At 35.9% G+C, this 13,318-nt stretch overlaps 1 protein-coding gene across 1 annotated transcript; it reads left to right on the top strand.

Moving 5' to 3' along the window:
- The first annotated feature begins 732 nt into the window (after positions 1 to 732).
- Positions 733 to 9,062, top strand: tlr18 (toll-like receptor 18). The gene is made up of 4 exons (XM_079836079.1): positions 733 to 850; positions 2,894 to 3,867; positions 4,331 to 5,507; positions 7,518 to 9,062. The coding sequence occupies exons 2-4, from the start codon at positions 2,915 to 2,917 to the stop codon at positions 7,959 to 7,961; spliced, it is 2,574 nt and encodes an 857-aa protein (XP_079692205.1). The 5' UTR covers positions 733 to 850; positions 2,894 to 2,914; the 3' UTR covers positions 7,962 to 9,062.
- The last annotated feature ends 4,256 nt before the right edge of the window (positions 9,063 to 13,318 follow it).

Genomic DNA, 13,318 nt, shown 5'->3' with positions numbered 1-13,318 from the left:
ATAGCTGATGTCTTTGGCAAAGGCAGACAATTCTCTAATTACAGTGGCATCTTCTGGATCCTGAGGGTGTGTAGGGCTCAGGAATGGAAACCGCAATCTTTGTGTTAGCAGCCACAAATGTTTAAAGGAAAAGTTTACCCAAAATTACATTTCTACCATCATTTATTAACGGGATAGTTTACACCCCCCACCCCATTTCTGGTATAGCCTACTTTTATATCTCTTACATTTACATAGCCTATCTTTCTTCTTTGAAACACAAAAGAAGACATTTTGAAGAACTTTGGTAACCAAACAGTTTTGATGTATAAGTGAAACAGATTCTTGAACAAGAAAACATGTTTGGTGGTACTTTCATCTTCTTCAAATTGTGTCCATTGGGAGTTGAATTGGATCGTTGTGGTGTGATCTCATGTGAGCGACAAGTTGCCCCGCCCTCACGCCAGTAAACACGTCATCAGAGAAAACAAGAGGGAGGGGGGGCTTTTTGGATCACCCCACAAAAAATGATAATTCTGTCATCCTTTACTCACATTTAAATGACATAAAATAGGATATTCTGAGAAATGTCAGTGTGTTTTTGTCCAAATGGAAGTTAATGGTAGCCAAAACATTCTTCAAAATGACACGAGGGTGAAATGATGACAGACTTTTCCAACAACCGTCACAGCTGAACTGAACCATTAACTGGGCGGTTCATCACCGCAGTAGGCTACAACCTGTACTGTCTGCGTACAACAGCCAGGCACAGACTGAAGCGAGAAACTCACCAACTCAGTGAAAGTTGATAGGATGTGCTTGAACTCCCTCTGACATTGATGATAATATGCTCACCGCGGAAACGTCTGAGGTAAGTCGTTATTTTTATTTACTTTGAATAGAGCACGCTATGCACATGTCCAGCCCCCCAAAAAAATTAGCTACCGATTTTAAAACCATTAACAGTTAGTCTGTAGGCTATACACCACCTGTGTTTGTAGCAGCTAGCAGGTGTGCGTTTGTTTGTCTTTAAGCGTTTATCAAATGAATCACATCTTACTCGTGTAGGCTACTAACGGAAGCAACTTCGTAAACACCGCTCGTTTTCTCCCAGTCCCAGCTCCTGCTCGTTTTTATTGCCACAATATTTATTCTAGTGTCAGTGAGATGACCTACCCAACAAAGCGGTGATCTTATTTTCTCTAAATAATTGTTGACTGCTCATAAACATCATCTTTATCTTTCGCGAAGTTGCGCCCCTCAGGTGTACTTTCCCCCCCCCAAATCAAACTTTATTTGTGTTAGCCGAGTAGTAGGCTAAAAGGAAAAATCGGTAATTTCATGAATTTCAACATGTTTTAATGCTTTGGACGTGTTGTATTATACTGTTTTACTAAAATGTTTAATGACATGTATTCACTTATCATTTAGACCAATGTTTAATCATTACATATATCAAACTGTGTAATTTGAAACATGCTTTCCCTGAAATTCTTGAGGTATTTAGTTTAGTTTACCATTCTGAGATACTATTGAACCAGGGGTTAAGAAGATAAAGTAAACCCACACGTCTGGAAAAATAGTTTCTCATGTGAAAACCTTTTACTTATTTTGAAATTTGCACAATGGGTTTCTCTGTTTCACAAATGAAAAGGTAGATCGTGTAGAGTTTAGATGCTTCAATACATGTGAGCAAGAAAAAAGTGTTTTTTTTCTTAGAAAGATAATTTCTGTTTTCTTCACCACTCATTCATCAGTTACTCTTTTTGGTCTTTATTCAGTAGATAGCCTCAGATTGAGTAACATGCTTTAGGAATATGATTTAATAAATATGTGTTTAATCTGTATTACATTATTTCATAACCGCTCTGGTGAGAAAATTCTATAAAATAAAACTTTTAATATTTATTCAGTAAATATATTCATTTATATTTATTCAATAATATTTATTTCATAAATTAGTGTATATAGACAGGATAACTCTCCAATGGTAAATTTAGCACTAATTTGGTAAGAAAAAAAGGGAAAATTGTGAAACATTGAATCAGTTCATCGAACTCAACAAGGAACTTAAGACAATAATGAAGGGTCTGTTCTACAAGGAAGCATGACATTAGGTTAATCATTTCCTCTTTCCTTGGCAGAAGCATTAAGTCACATAGCAAAAAGATGTATATTTATTACTGTGCATGAGCATTGCACTCTCGTGCAGATGAAGTTGGAGGATTCAATGTGGATTCCAATTCTGCCACAAACACAGACTTTGAAAAAGTAAAAGTTCTCAAGTATAAGAAAAGATGTGCTTCTTAATTTAGTTTGTGGTATGCAATATAATTTGTATAGCGAAAATGTATATAAAGTAAAATTACATAATTGTGGTATATTGTTTACATAGCAACATTAGGATTGATTTTTGACAATCACTTTCAAAACTCAACATTAGAAGTTGTTGTGCTTTATAAAGAAAAGTATGGCGAAATGCGTTGAAATAAGATAATTACATTTTTCCAAGAACTGAAAACAGACACTATGATTGATATAGAATTTGTAATGTTCTGCTAACAACATTATGATTATAGTTATAAAAAAATCATTTTAAGTAAACGCATTTATACAATTATTATTAAACCAAAAATATTTTCTTATTTTTATTAAACTATTACATTAAGAAAACAAACAGCAAAACAACAACTAATAAAAATGAACACATTTTCAATTTTTTTCTTTTTGTTATGATTATATAACATTAATTACATATCATTATTATTTTAAATATTAGTTTATGTAAACAGCATTTAAATGACTACATCGTGAGCTAGATTTGCTTGGTGCACCTTGTCCATGTCATTAAGATGAAACTGAGAGGTTAGGAATCCAATAACTGACATATTTTTTTCTCTATCATCTATTTCAGATCTAAGCAAATCCTGTGAGAATGCTTTCTTCGCTGGCTCTACTTTTCAGCTTCCAGGCAGTTCTGCAAATATGGCCAACTAAAGCCAAGCATTCCTGTACTATAGCATCTGATGGCCGTGCAGCTGACTGCAAAGGTCTCCGGCTAGACAATGTGCCTATAACAACACTGCCTGACTCTCTGGAAGAGCTCGACTTGTCTTTCAATACCATACAGGTCATCCGCAAACAAGATTTTTTCAAACTTAGTCATCTGCGAGTCCTCAAGCTTAATTTCAACAACATCTCTCTGATTATGGATGATGCCTTTCAGGGAAACCTTCTGCTGGAGGATCTAAACTTATTTAATAACTCTATAACAGAAATTCCCTTCAAAGCTCTTGAATTGCTCACAAATTTGAAGGTTTTGGAAATGTCCAATAATTTGTACACACAAGTATCTCTGGGTGCTGCTTTTTTGAATTTCACCCAGTTAAAAGTGCTGTCCATTGGTGGATCCCTGGTCAGTAGGTTAGGAAGCCGTGACATTTATGTGTTGAAAAACATCTTATTGGACAAATTTGCTATTAAAACTGGTACTGGTTTTAATAGTTATGAACCTGGGTTTTTCAGCAACCTCAACACAAACAACTTGTGGCTCGATATAGCTTTTGACAAAAAACCAGATGTGCTTCCTATGATATTGAAAGATCTAGCAAACAAGGCTTTTGATGTGGTACGTTTTCGAAACCTTTTTGAATTCCAGTATTATACAGGTAAACAGGATATTTTTTATGGCCTGCAGCATGTAAAGACTCAACGCCTAACATTCTATCGGGGTAAATTTAATGAGGAAGTTATGAGAATGGCTCTGGTAAATATGGAAATCAGTCCAATTAAAGCCCTGGAACTGCTGCTCATCGATTTTGCTCGTTCACAGAATAAAACACACGGATCCAGTATATCAAACTTGACCTTGGAACAGCTGGTTCTCTCGTAAGTTATACAAACTCCTGTTGATTAGAAAAATGCTCAAATAATTATTCTAATGTTACAGGTTTTAAAAAAACATGTTTGTGTAAATGCACCTTTTGCAAGAATTGTAAATGTATTTATTATAGGGCTGTCAAACGATTAAAAGCGTACATTAAATATATACTTGCATGTGTGTGTATGTGTATGTGTGTATATATACATAATAATTACACACAGTACACGCACAAATATTATGTAAACACAAGCTTTTATTTTGGATGTGATTAATTGTGGACACCCCTAATGATATGTTCTCTTTTGGCAATGGCATTACATTTCTTTGTTCCAAATATTTGTACCTTAAAAGTACAAATCAGAAAAAATCTAAATCATTAACAGGAATAACTAAATTCTTTACAATTATTGTTCCTACTTATAAATAATCTCATCTTAATTGTTATGCTCTTGTGGTTTTCTTCTACAGGGACATCAGTAATCCAGACATAATGCGCTTCGACTGGAGCTTTACCTGGCTTAATCATGTCCGCCAATTCATTGTATGGAATGTAAACTTCAACAGTGTGCCGTGCGACTCGTGGCCCGAGATGAAAAATGTTGAGCTTCTGGACCTCTCTAACAACCATCTGAGGGACAGTTATATTTATAACCCACTATGTGACACTAGAAACTCATTACACAACCTTGAAACCTTTAACGTCAGCCATAATCTACTTACCAGCCTCAGTGATTTGGCATCTCTGACAGAGGACTTTGTCAAGCTGACAACAATTGATATGAGCCACAACCAGCTGCGAAATATGGGCAACCGTGTCTGTTACTGGAGACAGACCATTACCAAAGTAATCGCTCATCATAATAGTGTGACGAGCGACTGTTTTAAGTGCCTCCCCACTTCTGTGATCTTCCTCGATCTTTCATACAGCAGCCTAGACCAGCTGGACATGGACTATTTCAATAAGGCATCCAACCTGACAGAGCTTGTTCTCAGCGGCAACAAGATCAAGTTCATCCCATCTGGCTGGAGGAATCCATACTTGAGGACACTTGCTTTAGATGGAAACTCGTTTGGACTTGTTAGCTTGACGTCTTTTAAGGACATGCCTAGCCTGCGTGAACTGACCGCAGGCAACAACCCTTACCACTGTATCTGTGATCTCTACACCTTCATACAGGAAACCACAAGCAAGGGGAAGTTGACCATCACAGACTGGCCGAACAACTACAAGTGTTACCATCCCAATCGTCTTCTCGACACAATGGTATCCCAATACTTCCCTGGTCATTTAGCCTGTAATATTACACTCATTATCATCATCTCTGTGTCAACAACGGCAGTTGTTGTCCTTGCTATCATGCTTCTGTGCTACATTTTCAATGTTCCATGGTACCTTAAAGCCACTTACCAGATCATCAGAGCCAAGTACAGGGCCCATAAAGAAGGTTCAGGTCAGACCGTGGACTACACCTTTCATGCTTTCATTTCTTACAGCCACTCGGATGCAGACTGGGTCCGAGACCAGCTGCTTCCTTGTCTAGAGAATGCTAAGCCTCCTTACCGCCTCTGCATCCATGAAAGAGACTTCATTCCAGGGAAGTGGATCATTGACAACATCATTGAGAACATTGAAAATAGTCGTAAGGTACGTCCACACAACCATTTATGTTCCATTTATATTTATGTTACGTTTATGTGCGGAGATCAATTCTGAAACTAATGTAACACGAGCCCCTTAGGATTAGCCAGAATGTTTTAAAGAAGATTTTTGTATCTTTCATTACAAAAGTGTAGTTTGTATGTAAATATCCAAGTCTTCAAATTATAGAAGCCTATTCCATCCTGCCTATAAAACCATTGTGAATTGGACGCCGATATATCTCACAATTTGTGACATTATCTCATAGAGTTGTGGACTTCATATCCCACAATCGTTGCAACATTATACACTACTGTTCAAAAGCTTGAGGTTGGTAAGATTTTTTTTAATGCTTTTCTTAATCTCACCAAGGCTGCATTTGTTTGTTTAAAAATACAATAAATATTGTGAAATATTATAATTTAAATGAACTGTTTTCTATTTGAATATATTTTAAAATAATTTTCAGCAGTTATTACTCCTGTCTTCAGTGTCACATGATCCTTCAGAAATAATAGAGATGATCATTTTTGTGGAAATGTAAAAACAGCAATAATTTGAAATAGAAATCTTTTGTACAGAAATGTAAAAGTCTTTACTGTAACATTTGATCAATTTAATAATACATCCTTGCGGGATAAAATAAATAATTTTCTTTAAAACAAAAAAATCGTACTAACTCCAAACTTTTGAACAGTTGTGTTTCACACTACACTGCGTGCAGAATTATTAGGCACGTTGATTTTCTGATCATATCTTTTTCCCAGACACATTTTACCAATTCCAAAACACATTAATCTTAATAACTACTATTAATTGTGTATTTAATAATTTTCAAGTGATATATAATTGTTCATGAAGGCTGGAAATGGAAAAACAGGTGTGGATAATTTGGGCACATTTTCTTTTACAGATAAAATGAGCCAAACAAGAGATTTAACTCTATTAAATGCCCTTGAGAAGGATACAATACTAATGCAATACTAGACATTGCAGTTAAAGCATGACTACTGGACAGTGAAATGCTCAATGTGTCAGCAGGGTCAGACAAAAACAGGTTGCAAAGAAAAGACACATGTTAACTGCAAAAGAATTAAGAATTAAGGTGAAGAATTAAGTGTTAAACCATCAGGAACCCTTTCGTTTCCAGTGCGCAGCGCCACCATTTTCCAGAACTGCAACCTATCTGGAGTCTTCAGAAGTGCAAGGTGTCAGGATCTCAGAGACTTAAGTTAGGTAAAGAATCCTAAAAAATGACCCCCACTTAATAAGAATAACAAGCTGAAGTGTTGTAAAACACATGAAGACTATAGGCTTTATAGACTGATAGTTTGAGGGTGACTCTTGAAGGACCAGCATCACATCCTCTTGTACCACTGTTTGAAGAATTCACCTTCCGGAGTCTGGCGGTAAGTTTTGGGAGTTCATTTTTAGTCCATCTCTGCAAAACGGACTTCAGGATAGGGGATGGACTAAAAATGAACTCCCAAAACTTAGTGCAAGATTCTGGAAGATTCATTCTTAAAACAGTGTTACAAGAGGGTGAGATGCTGGGCCTTCAAGAGTCACCTGCCTAATAATTCTGCACTCCTGAATATGGGTGTTTATAAGGTGTCTTTAATTTCCAGCCTTCATGAACAATTATATATCACTTAAAAATTATTAAATACAAAATGAATAGTAGTTATTAAGATTAATGTGGTTTGGAATTGGTCAAATGTGCCTGGAAAAATCAACATAATAATTCTGCACGCAGTGTATATTACTTTATAACACACAACTTTGTCTTGCAATTGCAGTTTTGTTTATATTCTTGGCTTTATATTCCACAATGTGATTTTATTTAACAAATAACCTTATTTTATTTTTTATTCTGAAGTGGAAATGGGCTTCCATAGAAAATAAAACATTTGTTATAAATTAAATCAAAAAGACAAATCTGAAGTGCTGAAGGATCCCCAGAACTATAAAATTTGTTAGACTTATAGTATCCTAACTTGTTTTCTCGTCATTAAGGTAATCTTCGTGTTATCGCGGAGCTTCGTGAACAGCGTGTGGTGCAACTACGAGCTTTACTTCGCCCAACAACGGGCCATTGGAAAGACGTTCAGTGATGTTATTCTGGTCTTGAAGGAGCCCATCGATCCCACTTCTCTTCCCAGTAAATTCTGCAAGCTCAAAAGGATGCTCAATACCAAAACCTACCTAGAGTGGCCCCAGCAACCCACAGAACAGAGCTTTTTCTGGGTCCAGCTGAGGAGTGTTCTGGGGAAACCAAGCGTAATAAGACAGCGCACAACCAGCCAGCACAGCCGCCTGTCTTCAGTGAGGTCTGTTTCTCTGATAGAGCTTCCGCAGAACCAGAATTCTGCAGATATTAAAGGCACTGATGAAGATGGCCACCAGGTCAGCAATCAGTCTTCTAATAGATGTCAACAAACTTTGAGAGAACTTGCTTGAAAGACATAAATAAGGTCATCTCTGGCCTAAGATGACCTGGGGCCTGTTTCAGAAAGGAGGTTAAGTGAAAACTCTGAGTATGTTAACTCTGAAATGAGGGGAACTCTGGGTTTTCCATTTCAGAATGGGAGGTATGTTAAACCTGAGAAAGCAGGGTAAGTCAAGCCCGTTTCTGAAAGAGTGGTAACTTATTCTCAGAGTCAGTTACTATGGTAATTTACTCTGTGAACCTAATCTGGTCAGGAGCAGGTTTTCTTTGGTAAACCCAGAGTTACTTTCGGTCTCCTCCCCCTTTTTAAAGCGCCAGCAGTGTTTAAATACTTAATTCATACATGCTACACAAATGCTTTTCATACAGAGTTTTTTTTTCTTACCCTATTGGCAGATAATTTGCTAAATAAGCTTTTTTTTGTCCCCCAGGAAACAAGACTAAACACTTATGAAATTTTTGTTATGTAGAAAATACACATTGATTTAAGAATCTTTAGATATTTTGACTGGAAATTACAAGACAAAAGAAAAGCATTTTTTTGCATTGCAGGTACATTCATTCACTGTGAATATTTTCATCAAGAGGACACCCTTCAAAATGACAAAAATAGCATCCTGTAGATGAGATGGCTGCAATAATTTCAAGTCAGGAGAGGATTTTTTGCTTGCTATGTCCACATGTATATTTATTTGAACAGTACCATGTTTTAATGATAGTTTTCTATATAATATCAGGGATGCAGAGTATATTAGTAAGGCCACTGTATGCAGAGAGGTAAGGAAAGTTTGCCTCACTCTCATGTGAGCTCTTCCTGAATATGTTTGTGTTGTTTCCTGGGCACAAACCCATGAGAGCATCAAAGAGGAGTTTCACAGGATTGCAGGTCAGTGGTGTAGAAATCAGGTCAAAACATTCACTTGATATCTTGTTGCAACCTCTGGAAGTAACCTAATAATTAGGATTTCCAATGTGATTGGATGCATTGACACGCATATTCCCATCACATCTTCAGAAAGTGAAACAAATTATATGGAATGGAAGAATACCAGATGGAAGGGTAGTCTGAAATGCCATACACCACAGATGTTAAATAAATGCAAATTATTCACAATTTATTTGGTCATCTTTATTTGCTAAATACAAAAGCAACAGTTCTTTTTTTTTCCTGTTGGATTTTAATATTCTTCCTCCATCTCATCTTCTTCTGTCAATGGTGGTGGTGCAGGTCCTCCCATCATTTTGTGAGCCTCTGCATTCTTGCTGTTAGCTGAGTAGAAGTTAAATGTTAATTGCATTACCCTAATTCAAAAATGTTGGATTAGAGAACAGTATGTGAAAAGAGCATTAGACTATGTGGAAAAAGCTGCTGCACATTGAAAAAGACACTGAATGATATTTATTTAACCCTCTGGGGTACTTCATTTATGAGTCACACTCAGGACCTTCGGGTCAAAAATGACCCGGAGGATGGGATTAAGATAAAGATTTGAGTAAAATCAATGAAATAATATTTTTTTTCAATAATATTTTTTCTCTTTTGGTGTTTTGAGATAATTTTATGATTTATAATTAATATTTATGCAATAATTATGACCCATTTTTTCCCATTGAATATAATTAAAAAAATGATATATATATTATATTTTTATTAAAGCTGTAAAAAATTTTTAAAAATCATAGCTTCATCGGAATGGTCCGAAACTTGGTGACTTTATTGGTACTTGGTATATGAACACCCAAAAAAATTGGGGACAAGATTTGAAAAGTCTAAGTGGTCATAAAAAAAAATAGTCACACTCAGGACCTTCGGGTCAAAAATGACCCCCATAGGAAATGAATGAGAAATTGGCAAAAATATGAAAATACAGAGTTTTTTTGTGCATACAATCTACAAATCAGCCAGGATGCAGAAAAAAAGGACTCAACAGTGAAGGGGTGAATCTCTAAAACATCAAGAGTGCAAAACAGACAAAAAAACACACACACTTATACACACAAAAACGGACCATTCCGATGAAGCTACGATTTAAAAAAATATATATATAAAACGCTTCGGGTCATTCCCGAAGTACCCCAGAGGGTTAATATGTCAAATGTTTGTAAAGTCATGAAACCTACACCCATGAACCTTTTGTGCTTAAAGCTTTACCTGATTTAATTATATTTTTATACTTCATTTTTAGCTGCTACCACATTCTTTCTTCTTTTTTTGCCTGTGGGATACCATGAAAAATGAATATTAGTTCAATAACTTGTTTCCACCTCTGATATTATAACAATGATTAAGCATTATCTACCTTTGACCCGGAACTATGTGGACGTCTTTTTATTGGGTGCTGTTGCCACGGTGAATCGTAATTTCGGAGCTCCATTGATCATGGCTTTTCATAGTCGTGGTGCAGGCACTTAACTCAGAGTCAGTCTATTCAGAGTTGATTGAACTAGCTCAATTCAGCTGTTCTGAAACCCAAAACTCAGAGTTTCCCATCTAATAATATCTCAAGTTTGAACTCAGAGTTGGTTGAATCTCCTTATTGAAACGGGCCGCAGGTAGAACATGTTGTTTTTATTTTCCCTATTTTCAGATCATGACATGCTTTACAGTAACAATGACTGTTCTGTAATGATATTCAGCTAAGGTTTGTCTAAACCGGTTTGTTTGACTCATTGGTGGCAGAAGGACTGAAAAAGTAAATTCTGACTCATAGATTCAGTCAGTGAGTAAAACAAACAACCAGATAGATCTAGACAGTGATTTACTGACCCATTTGCCTGTGGCATACACAACAACACAAGCTCACTCTGATAATCAATACAGTTCTATTTACTTTAGTATGCAAGTATATACTTATCTTAATTAAGGTAGTCAACTGCAATACTGTTCCCTCACCTATGTCTACTATTTCAATAAATCTTTGTTACTCTTGGCTCACATTAATATCAGTATAGAATGTTTTAAGAATTCAAATACTCAAATTAATTTGTAAATGCAGACTATGGTTAGTTTGAATTCGTAAGTTTTCATCTCTTATTTGCCAGACCCTTGAATGTTTTTAGTTTCTTACACCCATGTCACATAAAATGTATTTAGCATCATAATGTATCTTGTGATTTAAATGGTGATGCCTGCCTTTTTTGGATTATTGTACATAAAAACAATTTTTAAAAATGAAGAAAGGTTAATAATTGGAGAAACAGATGTGCTTGATTGATTCCTGGAAAGAAAATCAGAATATAATTATATTAATATACTGTGTGCAGAGTCTAATATTTCTCTCTGGAAAGGAATCTTATTAATGGCAGACACAAATGTTCTTTCTTAAATAAGTTTTGAATATAATTTCACTGCCTTTCCTTTATTCTTTATTATCTGAAATAAGCATAACCTGTGCCCCTCACTCCAAGTTTGATAATTTCACATTTACCTCCATAATGATGTTTTTATGTCTGTTCTATCAAGCTGTAAATCATTAGTCATAAAATGTATAATAGCTACTGAACAGATGGATGCTTGCAAATAAACAAGAAGAAGCTATGACGCACCCACGTTATCCTCTTTGAAGCCTCGCAAGCCATTTTCAGCTTCTCACGTGATTTTCTTTTAGTGGAAACATTCAGAGCAATACAAAATGTGGCGGACGTTTAGTCATCACTACGGTATGTGTGTTGTGCCTTTGCTACTGCATTTACCATCCGTTTTTCACTCTGCAGACCTCTGTTTTTTTTTTCTTCCCAAAAACAAATTGGAACTGACATCATTAATAGATTAGGCCTAGCCTAATTAGTCACATTTATTTGATAATATTGTGCCGCCACAAACACGTTGACTTCACTTCACCTCCTAACATTGTGCAACATCAAATTTCTTTAACCTGACACAGATATCATTTTACCTGGATTAAACTGTAATGAACATGAGTTATTTGTATTCAAGTTAGATCTGAGATAGAATGATGCCAAGAATTCACCTAGTTGGCCTCAAGAGAGCCATGTTTCAAGTTTCAGCACATGGACAATGAGCCTTCCCTGACAAAACGGGAATCAACAAAATCATTGTGAATTCATTTGATATTTTCTTGGTTAGTGATACCAGTCAAAAGCATTGCACTGGGCCTATATCACAAACGATATATAGGCTATATATTAAATTACACTTTTACAAACAATATCAGACATTGTGAATCTACAAAATCATTTTTGCATAGTTACAGCTTTATTTAAATAAAAAGTGAGAAATCACATGATGCATTTGAGCAGATCCTAAAGTGAAGACCTCTCAGATTGCATGAGCGTGCATGGTGACATCATTAGACGTGCGGGCTGCGGTTGGAAGAGGCTCCGCCCACTTCACTAATTCCCCGCACAGGTGAATGGACGCTATTTAATGAATGTGCACTAGTAACATCTTTTCAAGCGCTTGCTGCCACGTCTTTGTGTTTAGGTAAGTTAATAAGTCTGTTTGTTTTTTGTAGACTTATGTTATACTGATTACAATAGCTTTCTGAAAACATTGTGTAGGATATACGCCATTAATTGTAAGCATGAAGTTTAAAATGAGACGTTTAAGGTTCAAATCCTTAAGACAATTATTTAATGTTGGCAAATGTTGATGTATTTAATGAGAGCATTTTTACTTAAGGATTATTACTTAAAAAAACATAACTCAATGTTTTACAAATAAGGCAGTCTTTTTAGATGCATTTAGGCTACTGTGAACATGTATCCTAGTTCCTGTACCAACTGTAATGAAACTTACTTTAATGTTGCTGCTGATAGAAAGTTACAGTTCATTTTTAAAGTGTATTGTTTTAGACTAGATGGTTTGATGTTAACCTTTCATGTTGGTATTAATGTCTGCAATATTGACAGATTCTGTGCAAGACTTAACAGCTGTCTAATATCAAAAGTAAGACCTACATCATTTAATGGGGGATTAACAGTCTCAGAGCCTTTAGTTCATACAAAAGGCTAATTGAATAATTGATGCATACCTGTCTTCCCTCTCCCTCATGATCGTCATGAGCCTGCCAGTGTCAAAAGGCCTGTTTGCTCAAAGATATTAGATCTCTGTGCTGTGTAACCCCAGTCTCTGGGGTCCCAAAGGGGGGGTGAAGGGGCCCCTGGGGTCAGCAGTTGTCTGCAAATGCATGAAAGATTTGAAAAGGGGCTATGCATTCTTACAAGACCATAATTGTGTGTATTTACATAGTTATTGGATGAATGGAGACAATCTTTTTTTTAAATAAATGAGTAGTCCACTAACACCTGCATCTTCAGTTTAGATGTGGACTGTTAGACTTGGAGTTTGCATAATTTATTTAAAATGCATGTATTTTTGCAGAGTATATTTTGTAAAACAAACAAC

This window comes from Gobio gobio (genome assembly GCF_949357685.1).
Source record: "Gobio gobio genome assembly, chromosome: 15".
Lineage (NCBI taxonomy): Eukaryota > Metazoa > Chordata > Actinopteri > Cypriniformes > Gobionidae > Gobio > Gobio gobio.
The sequence above is the reverse complement of the archived record's forward strand: the minus strand, read 5'-3'. Positions and strand labels throughout refer to the sequence as shown.

What these genes read in the sequence shown, in the direction of transcription:
- tlr18 (XM_079836079.1), top strand. Translation starts at nt 2,915, where the DNA reads ATGCTTTCTTCGCTGGCTCTACTTTTCAGCTTCCAGGCAGTTCTGCAA. An exon ending in TTGGAACAGCTGGTTCTCTC is followed by an intron (nt 3,868 to 4,330) that starts GTAAGTTATACA and finishes TTTCTTCTACAG; the next exon opens with GGACATCAGTAATCCAGACA. An exon ending in ACATTGAAAATAGTCGTAAG is followed by an intron (nt 5,508 to 7,517) that starts GTACGTCCACAC and finishes CTCGTCATTAAG; the next exon opens with GTAATCTTCGTGTTATCGCG.